The 18,064-nt window shown below is 46.1% G+C and overlaps 2 protein-coding genes across 2 annotated transcripts; both read right to left on the reverse strand.

The window, feature by feature from the left end:
* Positions 1-3,875: 3,875 nt before the first annotated feature.
* On the reverse strand, positions 3,876-11,883 carry LOC101776475 (ubiquinone biosynthesis protein COQ9, mitochondrial). The gene is made up of 6 exons (XM_004984011.3): positions 11,417-11,883; positions 11,219-11,326; positions 5,330-5,497; positions 5,076-5,247; positions 4,338-4,411; positions 3,876-4,235 (listed from the first exon to the last, which is right to left on the reverse strand). Exons 1-6 carry the CDS (start codon positions 11,750-11,752, stop codon positions 4,146-4,148), a joined length of 948 nt encoding a protein of 315 aa, XP_004984068.1. The 5' UTR covers positions 11,753-11,883; the 3' UTR covers positions 3,876-4,145.
* A 354-nt stretch (positions 11,884-12,237) lies between these two features.
* On the reverse strand, positions 12,238-17,649 carry LOC101776881 (3beta-hydroxysteroid-dehydrogenase/decarboxylase). Its single transcript, XM_004984013.3, has 12 exons — positions 17,251-17,649; positions 16,101-16,190; positions 15,548-15,681; positions 15,289-15,459; positions 14,911-15,033; positions 14,737-14,816; positions 13,796-13,994; positions 13,545-13,641; positions 13,273-13,447; positions 12,986-13,142; positions 12,761-12,827; positions 12,238-12,666 (listed from the first exon to the last, which is right to left on the reverse strand). Exons 1-12 carry the CDS (start codon positions 17,498-17,500, stop codon positions 12,530-12,532), a joined length of 1,680 nt encoding a protein of 559 aa, XP_004984070.2. The 5' UTR covers positions 17,501-17,649; the 3' UTR covers positions 12,238-12,529.
* Between the last annotated feature and the right edge of the window lie 415 nt (positions 17,650-18,064).

Genomic DNA, 18,064 nt, shown 5'->3' on the forward strand with positions numbered 1-18,064 from the left:
AGTGATTGTGCTGATGTAGCCGAGTTAGCATGGTAGGGATGCGGGTGTTGGATATGGTGGGAAGAACATAGTGAGAAATTGACGATGCAGGGTGGGGTGGGGGAGCGGAGAGTAGGATGGAGAGAAGAACGTACGAAGACCCGTTAAATTTAAATCTGATGGATGAGATCTAAAAAGTATGGAAAAAACACTTAACGAACATCTTTTAAACTGAGTTCACGTGGTTCATGAGATTTAGCTGTCATGCTTATACACGAAACCGTACACTATGAATCACTTTGTACAAAGGTGAAACTCAAGAAACAAGTTCAGTCATGTGCTCCTGTAGGCTGGCTTCATATAGCTCTGCCTATATTCACATTCTACTTCTGCTTAGAGTCGTCGCCTTTTATTTTCATTTTCCTAAAAAGAAATAAATATTTGCTTTAAGAGAGAGTGTTGCTACCTGCACCATCTTCTGGATTTCCTTTTAAGTGGATAGGAATACTATTAACCTCTGGCCACAATGCTGGCTATAGTTGTACACTTGTATCCATGGACCTTGGGTAGAAGAGACAAATGCAAACCGGTGAGTGGTGATGGCATGGCCGGTCGCATTGACATACCTGTCGTGTGCGGTTTTTTCTAGGAAGTTTCGGTAAGGCAATGGCTGTCACGTCTTCCTTTCCTTTCCTGCCACGTGAACCGATTTATCTATATACTAATTGCAATTTTGACGAATATTTTGGTTCCAAGAAATACTCTGGCACAGCGCATGCACTTGCCACTAAAAAAATAAAAGGAGATAAATTGATAATCTAATCAAAGCAGCCCAATATATCCTTGCATGATAAGTAACTGGACATACAATTTGTTAGATTGAATAACAGTGAACATCCTACCAATCTTGCTTCTCCCGTCCCATATACTGGTACCAAACTGTTGTATTTACTGTTGTATTTCACTACTTTTTAGCTACACACTCCCTCCTGTCACAGAAACAGTGTCTTTCCGTGGAAATTTTGAAGCTTTATTTTGAGAAAATATATATATCTAAAAAGTTAAATACTATTTTTTGAATCACACAGTACAAACGCAGACGTTCACAGACACGTACGTATACTTGCTCCTACAAACACACACGCAACCCTACCTCTATGAGCACATCCCTTATGAGCACATCCGAAAGACTGAGCTGGTAAATCCTCGAGATTGACGAAGTCACCGCTAGCGCGCCTCGCTGTTGACGAGCACGGCGCCTACCACTGAAATAATAGCGCCGATTAAATCCTGAAATAAATCCAGAAAAATACGAGCATTAGTGTTGAGTCGAGGACTCGAACCCTGGTGGGTAGGTTCCACCACAAGAAATCTTTCCAGTCGAGCTATACTTAGTTCGCAAGTTAAATACTATGAAAGCATATAAATTGGAAACTTGAAAGTCATGTGCGTTGATTGTATCGTAGATTTATGAGATTTTTACAATTCTATTGCAGCAAAGAGAGGATATTATAGTGGTCCTAATATATTTCGAAGACAGTATTATTTTTTCCAAAAGCCAAGTTAGTGGAGGGTTCCTACTCACTGTGCTCAGTCATATGGCATTGTAATAACGTTTGGGTAACCACTAACCCCCCATTAAGCAAAGTCTTCGGTGCTAAGAAACTCGACTCCGGTTCTTCCCACTTAGATGTTGATTATCTCACCCGATTTCTAGTTTTCTACTACTATACTGTACTAGTTTAGACCTTGTTTAGTTGCCTAAAGTTTGGAGGTGCAAAATTACTGGTATAGTATTGTAGCACACTGTAGCATTTCGTTTGTATTTGTGAATTATTATCTAAATATTGATTAATTAGGCTCAAAAGATTCGTCTCGCAAAGTGCAACAAAACTGTGCAATTAGTTTTTGATTTCGTCTACATTTAGTACTTCATGCATGTACCGCAAGTTTGATGTGACGGGGAATCTTATTTATGTACAGTGTCAAAGTTGGAAGTTTTGAGGAACTAAACATGGCCTTAGTTTTTGATCAATCGCTTAGGCGTGTCCTAGTCATCACCGTACGAGCAAATGGGTCTGCCTGACGTGAAAAGCGACAATGACATCACGTGTCATCGCTAAGGCGCAATCTAAATATTGACCCAATATATAAAAGTTAGGGCTAGTCAATGCCAAGGTAAGCTAGCAAAGTAGCAAGCCTTCGTGAAAAGGCGAAAGCCTTGATGTAAAGCTGTATGATCTAGATCTTTCCAAGCATGGAGGAATCAATCATACTCTAGTGATATTATTAACATGTTTAACCTTTTTTTCAAAAGGAATATTTTTTTGAGAAATTTTAGAATAGTTAGAAAAAATGAGAGCTGTCCACCCTGAGAAATCTAATGGTGGAAATAAAAGTAGTACCTAAGGATACCAAGTGAGTACAAATTGGTGAGAAAGTAAAAAATAATCCTTAAACTTATTTTTTAATTATTTTTTCAAATCGGACGGTGGAAATAAAAGAAATAGTACCCATAAGTACCAATTAATCGGTACTTTTAGACGGTTGTAAAAGAGCTCTTTTTTGGGTAAAAAATGGTTTTTTTGCGGGTAAAAAAATTACAAATTTACTAGTCATATTGTTAAAAAAGGGAAAAATTTACAAGAAAACTCGTTATCATTTCTTTTTTGAGAGGAAGAAAGCTCGTTATTGCTAGCATTAGTCATTGGTTGATGGTCGAGGACGATACGATGCTGACAGTACTATTATTATTGTGCGATCGAGATCCCTGCACATATGTATACTTATTATTAAGTATAGTTTGCTGGATTAATCGCAGATCGGCGTCAACTCAAGTCTTCGCTCGCTGCTTTATCATCAGCACGTATGTAGTAAAATAAACAAAACAACGAAAGAAACAAACGCGTGCATCTCTCCTACTCGCCAACTGCATAAGCATTTCTTTTCTTTGCGTTCACATTGGCTGTTTTCCTTCATGAGCAAGCCAATCGCAGGGGCAGCTTCATCTTGTTCTGCCACGCCCATCCATCCATCCCATCGCCGTCGTCGTCCATGGCTCCTGTTCTTGTCGTTATTTCGTGCCCGTCACTAAATTATTGGCCCACCCAACGGTTTTATGCTGCTAATAAAAATTGTCGTCTGTGCTGACACGAGTTTCTGATGCAAGCCGCACCAACGTCATGCAGGCCATGTTTAGTTACTCCCAACTCCCAACTTTGACACTATGCAAAAAGAAGATTCCCCATCACATCAAACTTGCGGTACATGCATGGAGTACTAAATGTAGATGAAATTAAAAACTAATTGCACAGTTTTGTTGTACTTTGCGAGACGAATCTTTTGAGCCTAATTAGTCAATATTTGGACAATAATTCACAAATACAAACGAAACGCTACAGTGTGCTACAGTGCAATTTGGCACCTCCCAAATTCCCTAACTAAACAAGGCCGCAAACAACCTTGAACCTATCTATGCTATGCCCCATCAGCATACTGGAACCTTCAAGCACAGTTTTCCTCTAGACCAGAAACGTCTCTAGCGAAGCCAGATCGTGCATGGTCAAGCGTGTCCTCACGCGGCGCTAATTAACAATGAAGCTAGCCTCAAACCGAATGATCCCACGCCTTTGCACGCATGTATGTGGACCAAAATAATGCCTACCAACCTGGCAGAGTCCATTTAAAATAGACCTCCCGAACTACGGAATGTCTGGATACACCCGATTAAAGTTTAGCATCTGTCACATCGGATGTTTGATACTAATTATGAGTATTAAACATAAACTAATTACAAAATTAATTGCACAAATGACGTCTAATTCGCGAGACAAATCTATTGAGCCTAATTAGTCCATGATTTGTCATGATTTATCAATATAGTGCTACAGTAATCATTTGCTAATGACAGATTAATTAGGCTTAAAAAATTCATCATTCTACAATTAGTTTTATAATTAGCTCATGTTTAATCCTCCTAATTAGGATCCGATGTGACACTGCTAACCTATATACAATGTCACCAGACCCTAACGTGATCATGGAACCAAAGCACAATTCGCTTTATTAAACATCATGCCAACTGCTAAAAAAAAAAGGCGCTGGTGGATCGGAGACACATTGAGAAATGAAGAGTATTCGATGCAGCCTGTAGAACTAGTCCTAGTTCATGAGCCTCGGTTCTGGAAGACTCGGTTCAGGACGCCCTGCACGGTACCGCCCATGCCTGCTCCTATGGCTTCAGCAAGGTACGCGGCCTGGGAAGAAATCGTTTCAATTCAACAGGTCAATACTTGATAGCAAGGAGGTAATGGCAGGCAGCTCATGTGATGATGAAATTTGGGTGCAGAGTCTCCTACCTCTTGGAAGGTTTTCTGAAGATCAAGAGCATCCTTGATACGGCGGTTCACAAACGTCCATGTATCACGAAACTCTGCCAAGTGCCACAAGTGGGAACGATCCATCAATCATGCAAGCACTAGCACTTAATCATACAAACACCAGGACAGTTTAGACAATCCAGAATCCCATAGAACTTCTATTCAGAATGGAGCAGATTGTGGAAGCTATTTACTTGAATGTGTTCAACACCAACAAAAACGAGACAATGACCCTTATCATTAATCGTATGATGTGCTTTCTCAAGACTAAAGCTGGAAGATCAGTACTTGAGTGGAACGCATTCTTTGGACTGCTTCTTTCTATGTTTTAGTTGTACCATGAAAGCAAAAACAAAAAAGCAAAAAAAAAAGAAGGCACATGGTTCCGTGGAATCCCACGTAAGTGTTCTGCTTCTGTCATGTATTTCTAAATAACTTTGGGAAGATAAAAGGCTATGTAACCAAAGAATTGAAGTTTGAAAAGTTATAGCTTATAAACTGCAAGTAACAAACACAGTTCACCCTGGCATATTTAGAAAAAGAACCCCTACATATCTCCATTCTGAACCGCATGCAGTTCAACTAGTGTATCAGAAACATTTTTTTTTAAATTTTCATATCATGCTTGCTGTCAAATTGCTGCCAGAGGTAAAATTACTGAAATCACTAGCAATAAACGAGGCTTGGAAACCAATGGTGTTCTGGAGAAGTGCAAACCTGGAGAATTGTCAGTCAGCATATACACCTCAGAGGTTGAGTATATACCACCAAGCACAGTACGCTTCACATACCAATCAATATCTGATCCAACATCTCCAGCAGCATGCCAGATCTCATCAACTAGGACAGCTCGCTGCTTCAAGCTTGTTGAGACATTTGCTGGTTGAGACTGTCAAACAGGATATAGCTGGTATTATAGCAATGCGACTGAACTAAACTCAAAAGCCCAAACAAAGTCGACTATGGCACACCTGGATACTCAGTGCTTGAGGCCACTTTGATATATAAGGTGCCTGCATTTCCAGCCTCATCCGAACAAGTTTTGAGAGCCTCTCACTCAGTATCAAGTTCTTCAACTGTTCTCCTTCTCCAGCATCAATGCGATCCATCAGTTGTTGAAGGCAGTCATCCATGAAAAACTACACAGAAATAGGAAAAGATAATCAGCACAGGCACATTCTAACAGAGAAAAACAAAAGTGGCTTCAGGCTTTCCAGAACTTTCTAAAAACAAAAGTTAGATCATGTGCTGCAATGCTATTGCTTCATGTGAACTTTGGAATATCCAATTATTTAGGCAGATTATAAATAAACTGAAGCTTATTCCTGCAATCATATCAGGCACCGTTATTTCAATTCTGTGATCATTCAGCAAAGTTTCATGTTAGAGGTCAAGCTGTTACAGAATCTTGGAAGATGTATTAGAAGTTTAGAACAATGGTGGAATAACATCCGCTCAAATTCTTAAAATGGGGCACTCTGTATAATGCAACAGCAAGGAATCATCTAAAGAGAGCCACAAAAGCAAGGATTTTTCTTTTTGAATAAATGTAATGATTGAACTGACTAGAGGAGGTTGAGTTTTTTGTGTGATTCAAAATTAACCGCCATCACAAACAAGAGGACCTCAAAGTTTACCAACACGGCAACACCTTCTTTTTGTTAGTTAAGTCTAGTAGCTCTATTAGTTTTTATTCCTATTTTACCCCTTTGCTTAGCCACCAAGCTACCACTTGGTTGGCAGCCTATATATCTACCAAAACTGGGCTATTGCCTTAGGGGTTAATGAGAAAGTGATCCATTTGGGCCAACAATAGATTGTTAGTTAAGTCTAGTAGCTCTATTAGTTTTTATTCCTATTTTACCCCTTTGCTTAGCCACCAAGCTACCACTTGGTTGGCAGACTATATATGTACCAAAACTGGGCTATTGCCTTAGGGGTTAATGAGAAAGTGATCCATTTGGGCCAACAATTGGTATCGGACCCCATCTTTCTCATCCCCCTCTCCTCTCCCGTGCTCCAGCCTCAACCCGAAACCCTAGCACGCTTGGCGTGGGCCCACCCCAGCAGCAGCAGCGCTCACCTTCCCGGCCCAGATCCGGCGGCTGGCGGACCTCCCCCACCCTCTCCGCGCACGGATCCAGCAGCGGTGGCCCCGCGGGCGGCTGGGCGTTGACCTGCGGGCGGCGGTAGTGGCGCCGCCGCGTGCGAGGCACACGGGCGGCTACGCGCGGGAGGTGCTTCTTGGCTCAGGCGCGGGCCGGCAGGCCACGGGCGGCTGCGTGATTCGTGCGGCAGCGGCGGCTGGGCTCGGCGGACGCGGGCGGCGGCGCGCCAGGTCTGGAGGGCAGTGGCGCGCAGGCACGGCACGTGCGGCAAGAAGCAGCAGCGCGCGGGCGGCCAGGAGCGGCGGCGCGCGGTAGCCAGGAGTAGCGACGCAGAGCAACTCGTGACTTCTCCCTCAACCTTCTTACCCGACCGGATCTCCTTCAACTTCCCCTGGCTAGCTCCAAGAGAGCACCGGCCGTGGCTCAAGTGGTCGGCGTGCCACCGCTGGCCGGCGTGGTGCCAGTACTCCCGACCAACTCCAAGGGCTCCTCCCGTACCTCCTCCCATCGCTCGGCCACGAGCAGTGCGCGGCGCCGTAGGACGGCGGTCGAGGAGGAGGAGCGGCGTGAGGAGGCGGCGGCGGTGCGGCGCGCCACGCGCCGGGAGAAGGAGCGACGCATTGAGGCTGAGGAGGAGGCAGCAGCGGAGCGGCGCCAGGCACAGCGTGCGGTTGCGGCACGTGAGGACGCGAGGCGAGAGGACCGGCGACACGCGGCGGCGTTGCGCGACGCCAAGGCGAGAGAGGCGGCTGCAGCTTGGGCAGCACGCGCCGCCGCAGCCTCCATAGCCGCCGTGCATGCAGCCGAGGCTGCCCGCCTAGCCATGGAGGAGGCACAGGCAGCAGCGGTGTCTGGAGGCGGAGGCGACGCGCCATCTGGCGCGTCGTGACGATATGGAGCTGAGGAGGCGGATCGGCAGCAGAACGCGGGGGTGGACCGGTGGGAACAGAGTCTACGTCGAGGCGCGGACGACGGGCGTCCTCGGAGCAGGAGGAGCTCTGTCCACGAGTCCAGCCTCGACTTCGACCTCGACTCCGACTACGACCTCGACTCCAAGCACCGACCCCCGAGGGTCGTGAAGACCATTATCCGGGAGTCTGTTAGCAGCACGCAGTGGCCGATGTTGACGAAGACCAACTACATGAAGTGGTCCTCGGTGATGAAGGTGAAGCTCCAGGTGCGGGAGATGTGGGACGCAGTCCGGTACGGCGACGTCGACAGCCACGAGGACCGGCGAGCGCTCGAGGCGTCGCTCGCCGTGGTCCTAATGGAGATGGTGGCGAACGTCTCGGGGAAAAGGACTGCCAAGGCCGCTTGGAATGCTATCGCTGCGGCCCGAGTTGGCAGCGACCTTGCCCGCAAGTCCACTCTGCAGAAGCTTGAGCAGGAGTGGGATCGTCTGGCTTTCAAGTCGGGCGAAGACGTCGACAACTTCGCCCTCCGCCTCTCCAGCCTGATGCAACGGCTGGAGAGGTACGGCGACGACGAGATCAACGAAGAGAAAGTCGTGGCGAAGTTCCTGCGCGTCGTCCCAAAGTACTCGCAGCTAGCTATCTCCATCGAGACGCTGCTCGACCTCTCGGCGTTGTCGATCGAGGAGCTGACAAGGCGACTCAAGGCGTTTGACGACCGCAACGAGCCTTCTTTTGGCAGGGAGATCATCTTCGCTGGTCAGCTCCACCTCACCGAGGAGAGGTGGCTCACCCGCCAGAAGGAGCGGAAGGAGTCTTCTTCCTCGACAGGCGGCCGCAAGCGCGGCAAGCAGCGCAAGGCATCCGGGGCGTAAGGAGGCGCCTAGGGCGGTGCCGCCGGTGAGCGCGAGGCCGCTCGAGACAACACCTGCTACAACTGTGGCACGACTGGCCACTGGGCTAGGGAGTGCCGCCAGCCGAGCCGCAGCAAGGCCCACGTTGCGCAGGCTGTGGAGGAGGAGGAGCCAGCTCTGTTCCTGGTTCACGGGACCATCGAGCTTCTTCCCGCGGCACCGGCAGCGACGGCTCTCCTCCACCTTGACGAGCCGCGCGCACACATCTTTCTCAGTGATGGTACCAGCGACAACAAGATTGATGGCTGGTTCTTGGATAGTGGTGTCACACACCACATGACCGGGCGTTGGGAGTTCTTCTCCGACTTGAACGTCGATGTGCGTAACTCCGTCAAGTTCGGCAACTCTTTGGCCGTGGAGATCAAGGGCGTCAGCTCTGTCATCCTCGTCGCCAAGACTAGCGAGCACTGGCTCCTCACCAGTGTCTACTACATTCCCGCACTGAGGAACTTGATCATCAACCTCGGGCAGCTGGATGAGAACGGGTCGCGTGTGGAGATTGACAACGGAGTGCTCCGCATCTGGGATCGACGCCGCCGAGGACGGTGGCTCGACTTCGACGTACTGCTACTACGTTCACTTCGAAGGAGCTGGGGGAGCGGGCAGCTCTTCTTCGCCAAGCGTGCCTACCCCAGTCCCCGGGTTTCCACCGACTACGACGAGCTCTTCACTAGACTGCTCGATGAGTTTTGCCACTCCGCTCTCTCACGACGAGGACCATGTCGAGCCACTACGGTACCGTACCATGGCGGACATTCTCGGCGACCAGCCGGTGCTGGGACGGGACGGGACCGGCGCCGTGCTTCACCTGACGCGCGACGACGGTGAGTCTCGCGCCTTCGCTGAGGCTGAGGGACATGAGGCAGATGGATGCCGGAAAGCAAGTCCGCTCAAGTTCGCTGAGGAAGGGAGCATCAAGGCAACCACATCAACACTTAGGAAGAGTCAAGTTCCAAGGGTTAAGTCCTTATGGTGATAGAATAATATATTAGTAGTGCCTGTATGCACTTAGTGCCTGTGAGCACTAGTATCCGTGGGTCGTTCGTGCCTACGTGCACCTTATCACCAATTATTCTTTCTTTTCTATGTAAAAGCTGCTAGACTTAGGGGGAGATTGTTAGTTAAGTCTAGTAGCTCTATTAGTTTTTATTCCTATTTTACCCCTTTGCTTAGCCACCAAGCTACCACTTGGTTGGCAGCCTATATGTGTACCAAAACTGGGCTATTGCCTTAGGGGTTAATGAGGAAGTGATCCATTTGGGCCAACACTTTTTACAATAATTCAACCTTCAAAGTTTTAGAACTTGTAAACTTAGCACATCCCACCATGATCTGCCATCCAACTAAATGGAGCTTTTCCGTTTTCACTTCTCATTTATATTTTCTTATTCCTCACTCTACGGCTTTCTTCCCTCTCTTTGTTTCCTACTATCTCCCCCTTCAAGACAACTGAAATCAACCAAGTAACACCTGCAAGGTGTTTGTCAGCTATGGGTAACTTGAGTATAATACAGTAACCAAAAATCGTGTGAAAAGTATTGGCAACAGATAAAGCATCAAGGACGTTGTCACGACTGACAGGAAGTGTGAGCTCCCTGTATAGCTGAGACGGAACGATTGCGGACAACACAGGCAGCAGTGTTATCGAGGTACAATATACGACCATTATATCAGTTTGTCGTACTACCATAGGGATGCTCACCATCAACACCCCCCCCCCCCACCCACAACAAACCCAAATACCCACCCACCCATATATTATCTTAGCTGGTTGCAGCAAATGTACTATTTCGTATGTGAAGCGATATTGGAAGTAGCACAACCAGACAATAAGAGAATGCTGGAACATAGAAGTACGGCCACTAACAGCATATCTGCATATATTTGTGCATGGTCGCTGCATTTCAATGTGACCACTGAGTATTGGATAATGGTTCAATGATCATTAGCTAACATCTCAAAGTAACTTCCCAAATGCTAAGATGACTAAAAAACTCACCAACATGTCCATATAAAACATTTGCACTATTTTTAGCAAATGACTAAAAACGAATTACTAATACAATGCAGTTAAAGAAAACAAGCATCAGTCCACAGCTTCCATAAAGCTTCAGCAAGATCTATCACACCTTTTTTGAGGCTACAAGATCTAGATAAATAATTGCTCATACAATTGACAGAGAGATTGCACAGCTAAGGACTGAGTTCTTCAAACATAATGTCACAGATCCTAATGCATACCGGAAATAACAGCCTACAGATGTTTGGAGGCAGGTGGGGGGCAAAACATGCTAAATTTCGTGGGACAAGTGTGAATATTAACACAACAGAGTAGCATGAATGTCTAATGAATCCATGATTTCAACAGATGGAACCAAATCTAGACAGCGTGCTACCCTCCCTAACTAGGAGGGTCATTACTCATGCTTTCTCAGTTGATGAAGCCTTACTGAGCACACATGCAGCTAAATCAAATACATAATAACGAAAATATTTATGCAAGCACAGGATACATAATAACAAAATAAATAAATTTGGACAATCTTATAGAAACATAAGGATTATAACCATACTGAGCACACATGCAGCTAATCAAATACAAACTTTGTCAAGCGTGCATGTGTACTGATGCAGGTATTACAAAATGCAAGCACAAAGCATAGAACAAGTGTGGTAGCATGTATGATTGAGATGATCATTCGTCATGAGTGCACAAACACAACAATATTCATTACCAGTAATAACAAGAATGGTCATGTTAACTTCGAACCCAACAGAACAAGTGTGCTTAGCACCATAGCTATATCACTGATTCAATGCAAGTATGTAGCACCACCAAAATATTCTATTCTTAGGGAGATTTATTGGGCACCTCGTAGAATCAACATGCTCGCAACGCAAAGCATCTGATTGATAAGCAATGATACCTCAACAAGGGCGGCCTCCTTCCTTGGGAAGGCACCGACGATGGCCGGTGAAATGCCGACGTCCCTGGCCCCTGCGACCATGGCCGACTCGCTCCACCCCATGCGCGGCTACAGCATACAAGACCAACAAATCTCTCTCAAATAACACAGACGTGCGAAAATGGAAGCTGATTTGGGGAGGAGGGTTCGAATCGCAACCACGTGGAGCAGCGACGCGCGGAGGACCTTCTCCTGCTCCTCCTCGTAGCCCGCACCGCCCTGGCGCCGCGCCCCAGCCGCGGCTCCCGGCGACGACCTGTGGGCCCCTCCGGCACCGGCGGTGGTGGAGGAGGAGGCGCCCGCGCCCTCCGACCTGGGCGGCTCGGCGACGGGCTCCGGCGGAGGCGGCGGCAGCGTCTGCGTCGGCGGAGGCGGCCCCGCGTCGGCTGAGAAACGGCGGTGTGCAATCGCGGGGGCGGTGGCCACCGGGAGGGCGAGCCGGCGAGCGGCGGCGGCGCGGGAGAGGAGGCGGCGCGCGGCGAGGGAGGAGGCCATTGCGGTGGGGAGGGAGGGAGGTGCTTGGGCTTGGCGGAAGGGCGAGGGCGGCGCCTCGAATCGGAGCGTGGGGTGCGACTGACTGGGGCGAGGAAGGAGCAAGCAAGGGTCGTCCGTCGTGCGTTGGGCATGGGCCGGGTGCGGGCGCGGACGGTGGCGATCTGGTCGCCGATGAAGCCTCGCAAATGCCACGTACCGCGCGTCTCGGGCAACACGTGGATCGCTGAGCGCGAGCGCGACGTGTATGGCGAAATCACCACGTGCAACGATGGCTGGATGGTTCAAACTTGCAAGCGAGAATTTCAAAAAATACGTCGGGCTCGTGTGTTAATTTGAAAATTCAAAAATAATTTTGTTAATTTGGGGGTTAAGGCACTAATGTGAAGAATTTCGACAGATCAGGATTGAATGATGCCAGATTGGTTTACCATTTATCAGACGCAACTTTTGCTGGGGACCTCGAGAATTGCAACGAATCAACGAGCTTCAAGCGCACCCATTCGGTGAACTTATTGCAAGATGAATTCATCTGTCAAGCAATATAAAATGAGAAGAGAACCTCTCTGAAGGGCAAAAGGCGTACAATTTCATACCATACACCAACTAGACAGCTCCCTAAAGGAAAAGAGTCTAAAAACTTCCATATGAGCCGCGACGCAATTATGCTAGGTCAATAAAAGAATACAGAGAGAGACTTCGGGTGTATGAAGGCAAGAAACGGCTGAACTGAAGATAATATCACTAAATGATGCAACTGATCGTCTGCAAGCTCCACATCTACATTTGTTTCTCGCTAGAAGATTTCTTGGTAGAACCAAAGTGCAGAAGAATAGAGCAAGCGTCGCCCGCCATGCTGTCGATGGTGTCCTCCCATTTCTCATATGCTTTGAAGCCTGTGAAAACCAGAGCAGTACCTGTTGTTGACATGGGAAAATCATAACGCCATCAGTAGCGTTTCATGCTGCTTGTATTGTAGGACTTAAGGGAAGTGTGACGATTTTCCATTACCTATTTTGAATGCAGCCTGCGACGACATGGAACTAAGGATGCTGACAACTAGTAGAGATAATGCAACCTGGCACAAACAAAAGGAACGGCAATGACATTTTAACAGAAAAGCATGAAAAGAATCACTATGCCTCAAGCGAGATTTAGAATGTGAACTGTCAAGCATCTACTGAAGAACTCTAATTTGAATGTACAAGTATCAGACATAAGCAGCAGTTAACATGCCTTGAAAAACAGTGGCCAGTCATTTCCTCTGCAAAGAGATCTTAGCGCAGCGACTAAAGAGTTCCATGACGAGCTGATGGAATGGGCTACATGATGGGCTTCCACCTGCGTGATGTGAAAATTTGAGGCCTCAAGTTTCTCAATCTTGTGGCCAAACCTGCAAAGTAATTTATCCAATACAGTTAATTGGAGCAGTCAATAAAGTGCTATGCGAACAACCAAAATGGTGGTTAACCATTTGATAGCTGGTAATTCAACAAAAGAAAAAGGATAATAAAGGACCATACACATTAGTTGGTAGCATGCCATGAATGAATAAGAAGAGTGCAGTCAGTGACAAAAGCTTTGCCATAGCTGTGATGAAGGTGTAACCACATGTAAATAAGTGGTAGTAGATAACAGCCAATAGTAGTAGCACTGTCACCGTTTGCTTCGTATCTTCCCAAAGTACTGTTTTTGCTACTGCATATCGATAGATAAATTGGTAAGCACTACAAACAAAATTGCTATAAATATACAGGGTGGGTGGGTGGGGTTGGGTGGACAGAGCAATTCATACGATTTCCATTCCCAAGGAAAATTGAGGCCTTCGATATGCTCCTCTGATTCTGAGCTTGTAGATGGGGGTATGATTCTACTGTTCTCTTCAGTCCATCCTGAATTTTAAAAATAGTGATCAATTAGTTATTGCGAAGTGGGCAACGTACTGGAAGCATATGCCGTATGAAATAATTGGCCCAACCCCATCAACACAAAAAAACATCATGCCTAGAAAGACCACTCAGAAAGCTGAAGGATATAGATAAACACCTTAAGGGACACAAGGGGTTCATAACCAAGCTGGTCCTTTGCTCTTGAGCAGCTGAATGTCCTGTTACATGAGAGCAGCCTGATCCTTGAAGGGGTCAGCTGTGGAACTTTCATTCCATACTTGGCAAATTTCTTGTAAGTCCATTCTACAACATGAGCCACTGGCATCATAACAGAGACAGGTATTTTTACTGAAGGCCTGCAATAAAGTTCTAACACATTAGTACACGTATTACTGAACTGCTCATACAGACATGAAACACATCTGGAGTTCTGGACTCCTCATCATTAAAATCTTTTTCATAGGTTGTAATCTTTAATATGTAACATGGAAGGGCACAGTAATAGAAAGTGTAGCAGGTAAACATCCAAGATCAGTAACAGCTAAGCTGACTTCAGTAGCAATGTCATCAGGATACCAAGCAATCTAAAAATGAGCAACAGCTTAGACAAAATGGTTTATCGCACCATGTCTTAATTTTTCCAGAATTCAAAAAATCATGCTCCATTTTAATCTAGGAATGAAAGCGATCAACTTGATATACTCAAAAGTTAGCAATCAAATAAGCCTAGCTTGAAACTCAAATAAAGATTACAGCATAATCATATCAAAACCTACAGGAACAATTCAGTGAAAATGAGACATGATATATCATTATCAAACACCACAATTTGAGCCTTTGAGATAAGGTCACATGAGCTCTCTAGTCATGTGGAAAGTTACTTATCATAGATTTTTTTTAATAAATTACTTATCATAGATTTGGCTGGTACTAATAAATGTCTAAATATAATTACTCTACATGAAGCCATTTTGAAGGAACAACCTAAATATTAAGATACATTCTGCTCAAACAACACACGTTCTTGACGTTCCACAATGTTTCATTTAGCATAAATTTAACCAAATGGAAGATAATATTTACTGGAAACATGAATACCTTTCATATCCAAGACCTTCCAAAATCAATGACATAAACTCCCAGAATTTGATAGGCTCCATGTTTGTAATAAAATAGGTCTGCAAAAGAAATATAAAATAGGATCAATGGATCTTAAAAGTAAGATGCTGCAAGATCCTAATTTCCAAGAAGTTATAAGTTAAGTGTTTTTACTTTTCCAGCAGCTATCTTGGCACCATCTTCAGATGACAGAGTTTTCTCTGCACAAACATGGCCATATGCCACATTTTCCACATAGGTGAAATCATAGTAATTGTTCCCATCACCAATAATGTACTGCACAGGAAGCAGATCATGTTTATATAGGAAGTATATCAAAAACAAAAAAACAGTTTCATAGAAGCTTCTCTGAAATATAAACAAGGGTTAAAAATGTAGGTCACCACATATAAAGTTATTTTGTTTCATATGATTTTGGGTAACTATTTAAACAAATGATATTCTGAATCTACCTATGACAGTTGTCAATATGTACATGCAGTCATCAATAGTTGCTGAATTTAGCATACTCAGATAAGTATCTGTTCTTACTTTGGACTTCCCTGCCCTTGCAGCAGCAACCAAAGATGGAACCAGTAGCTTATCACCAGGGCCAAAAATGCTACTGGGGCGTATACAGCAAGTAAGAAGCCCTTCCCTACCATTAGCCCTCATCACCAGTTTTTCTGCATCTGCCTTCGTTTCTGAATATGAATCATTAAACTGGAGTAAGAAAACATCATGTCAGGAATGATGCAAATAAGCACGAGCCAGCAACAAATCAAAATAATGAAATCCATATGAAACAGACCTTATCTGGGTAAGGCATTGATTCATCTGCATTAAAAATTCCATGAACTCCATCAAATACGACACTTGGTGAACTAGTGTAGATTAGTCTCTTCACTTTGCAACGGATACAAGCATCAATAACATTCTTTGTTCCTGTGCAATGTTTAATACAAATCATTACATAAACAAAGTTTACAAAAGAATTCTTTCATTCTTACTGATATATAGCAGCAATAAAAAACATGGATTGCTTTGGTGCCATCTCATTAACAAAACTAATCTTTGTGAGCAAATATGAAGTAGGGTGTGTGTTTGGTTTACAACTTAAATTGCCACCCACTAGCCAAGCTAAAATTTGGTCACCAAATTGGTGGCCATAAGCCCATGACTTTAGCCACCAAAATGAAGTAAGGTGGCCAAAGAGAGGATATCAAACCAAAATTTGGAGCCCAGCCAAATGGTCACAAAATTTGGTCGTAGGTGCCAAATTTTGGCGTGGCTAGCTTAGGCATACTTCGGTCCCAAACTAAACACAGCCTAGTAACTAAAGCTGGCTAGTTAGCAGTACCAACCCTCGACGTTGACTGAGTAATGAAGCTGGAAGCTGTTGATGGATGAATCTGGAGCAGCCATATGGAAAACTACTTCGGCCCCTTCAAAAGCTGCAGACAGAGAACATAGGTGATGTACATAAGAAAAAAGTCCGCACACAAAAATTAAAGGCTGCACTCAAAAAATAACTAATTGATTAACATATATCAGAACTTCTGCACATTAGAACCAACTGATACTTAAATTAGACTAGCTCAGAACCAACAAGTAGTTAGAGTAGAACAACTCAGGATGGCATCATGTGGTTTACTATGTTGCCAAAATAAACAAACTTGAGAACTGCCAAGACAAAAAACAACTAACAGCAAGACATCTGAAAGTGAAAAGGCTGACAAAAATGAGGGACATTAACTAACTGGTTTACTTGCATGCTTCATTATCATATCGACCTAGTGAGGGACATTAATTAACTGGTTCAAAACTTATCCTCACTAGCAGCAAGACATGTGCCATTGGTACACTGCATAAAATCAACTTAATGCTTCTCACATTAGTATATTCCACCCGATAAGGTTAACTAGGATCCAGAATCAACGACTATGAAATACCATGTTCGAGCTGAAATGTTTGAAATTGGTTCATGGTTTTGTGTCACCACTTACATCCATATCACAAAGGTGTACCTCTATGGAACAACTGATTAGTTTGACAGGACCAATGTGGGTAGGTAGGGGGGCAATATCTGAGAAGAAATGAGCACTAGCCCACTACAACCAATCAGACCTCATATCTAGTGATATATACAATCTGAAGCTAACAGAAAATTCCACAACCGTAGGATCAACACCATTTAGTTCTATCTAACAATGTAAGTATGTACCTAGGCAGTTTTCTGAAGTTACTCAAATCATACGGAAGTACTTATCACATTAAATGAAGATGGTATTGGGCACACAGAACTATTGCGAACTGAACCATGCGGTCCCCGTGCCACCCAGTTCACCTGATATCTTAAGCAGCCCCCACGAGCTGATAGTTCTCGGATAGGAGGGATCTCCGGTTCCCACAACCACGAGAATCGGAATTCGAAATCACACCGCAACCACATCGCCTTCAGATCCTACTCTGGCTAACGATCTGGGAAGAGGGGAAATGGGAGATCACACGCACCTCTGGCGACCTGGGCCTTGTCGCGGAGGTCCGCGGAGGCGTAGGCGGCCTGGCCCTCGCGGAACGCGGCGCCCAGGAACCCTTCCTCTTCGTCGCGGTCGAGCGTGATGGCGGGGGCCAGGTCGGCCACGCGCACCCGCCACTCGCCGGAGCGGAGGAGCATCGTCACCAGGTGCCTGGCCGCGAACCCGCGGCCACCAGTCACCACGCACCACCTCCCGCCGCCTCCGCCCGCCGCCGCCGCCTCCATCTCGCCTGGCGCCGTCGCCGTCGACCGATTCGAGGCGGGCACAACGAGACACACACACACACACTGCGCGGCTGTCTGAACTGCGATCCGATCTATGGCTGGCGATCCCGGCGTGCGTGCCTTTCAGTTTGGTGGGCCCCGAGTGTCAGCGATAATACATATTTCTCGGCGCATGTCCAACTCGTGCTAGTGATGAGAGTGACGATGATGTTGGGCTGTTGGCAAATCATCGTGTAGCATGGTGACATAGTATAGAATAGTCATTGCTTGATGGATCGGTGAGGATGGCTCGCGTCCTCTCCCCCCTCCCCTGCCCCTTCCCCTCACCCCTTCCCAGCGCCCTCCCCCACCAGCCTCACGCTATCGCCTACTCCGGGCTCGGGTGACCAACCCCACGGCCGTGCTCTCCTCCTGCGCGACTTCTTCTTCTCCCCCGGCGCCGGTAAAGTCCCTTCTCACCCCTACCTACGTCACTGTGGGGTTGCTCCAAGACCCAGAGCTGGACTGACAGCTCCCTAACGTCCGGCGAGTCTGGCATCTACTTCCTCCCCTCGTTCCAGGACA

The sequence above is a fragment of the Setaria italica genome, chromosome IX (assembly GCF_000263155.2).
Source record: "Setaria italica strain Yugu1 chromosome IX, Setaria_italica_v2.0, whole genome shotgun sequence".
NCBI lineage: Eukaryota > Viridiplantae > Streptophyta > Magnoliopsida > Poales > Poaceae > Setaria > Setaria italica.

Bases quoted from the DNA above. Each gene is read 5' to 3' on its own strand.
- LOC101776475 (XM_004984011.3), bottom strand. From the start codon at position 11,752: ATGGCCTCCTCCCTCGCCGCGCGCCGCCTCCTCTCCCGCGCCGCCGCC. The intron at 11,327-11,416 runs GTTGCGATTCGA...TGTATGCTGTAG, and splicing joins GCGCGTCGCTGCTCCACGTG to CCGCGCATGGGGTGGAGCGA. The intron at 5,248-5,329 runs GTGTGCCATAGT...CCTGTTTGACAG, and splicing joins CTCAAGCACTGAGTATCCAG to TCTCAACCAGCAAATGTCTC.
- LOC101776881 (XM_004984013.3), bottom strand. From the start codon at position 17,500: ATGGAGGCGGCGGCGGCGGGCGGAGGCGGCGGGAGGTGGTGCGTGGTG. The intron at 15,682-16,100 runs GTTGGTACTGCT...AACATTGCACAG, and splicing joins TTACTCAGTCAACGTCGAGG to GAACAAAGAATGTTATTGAT. The intron at 13,995-14,736 runs GTATTCATGTTT...ACTTTATTGCAG, and splicing joins GAAGGTCTTGGATATGAAAG to GCCTTCAGTAAAAATACCTG.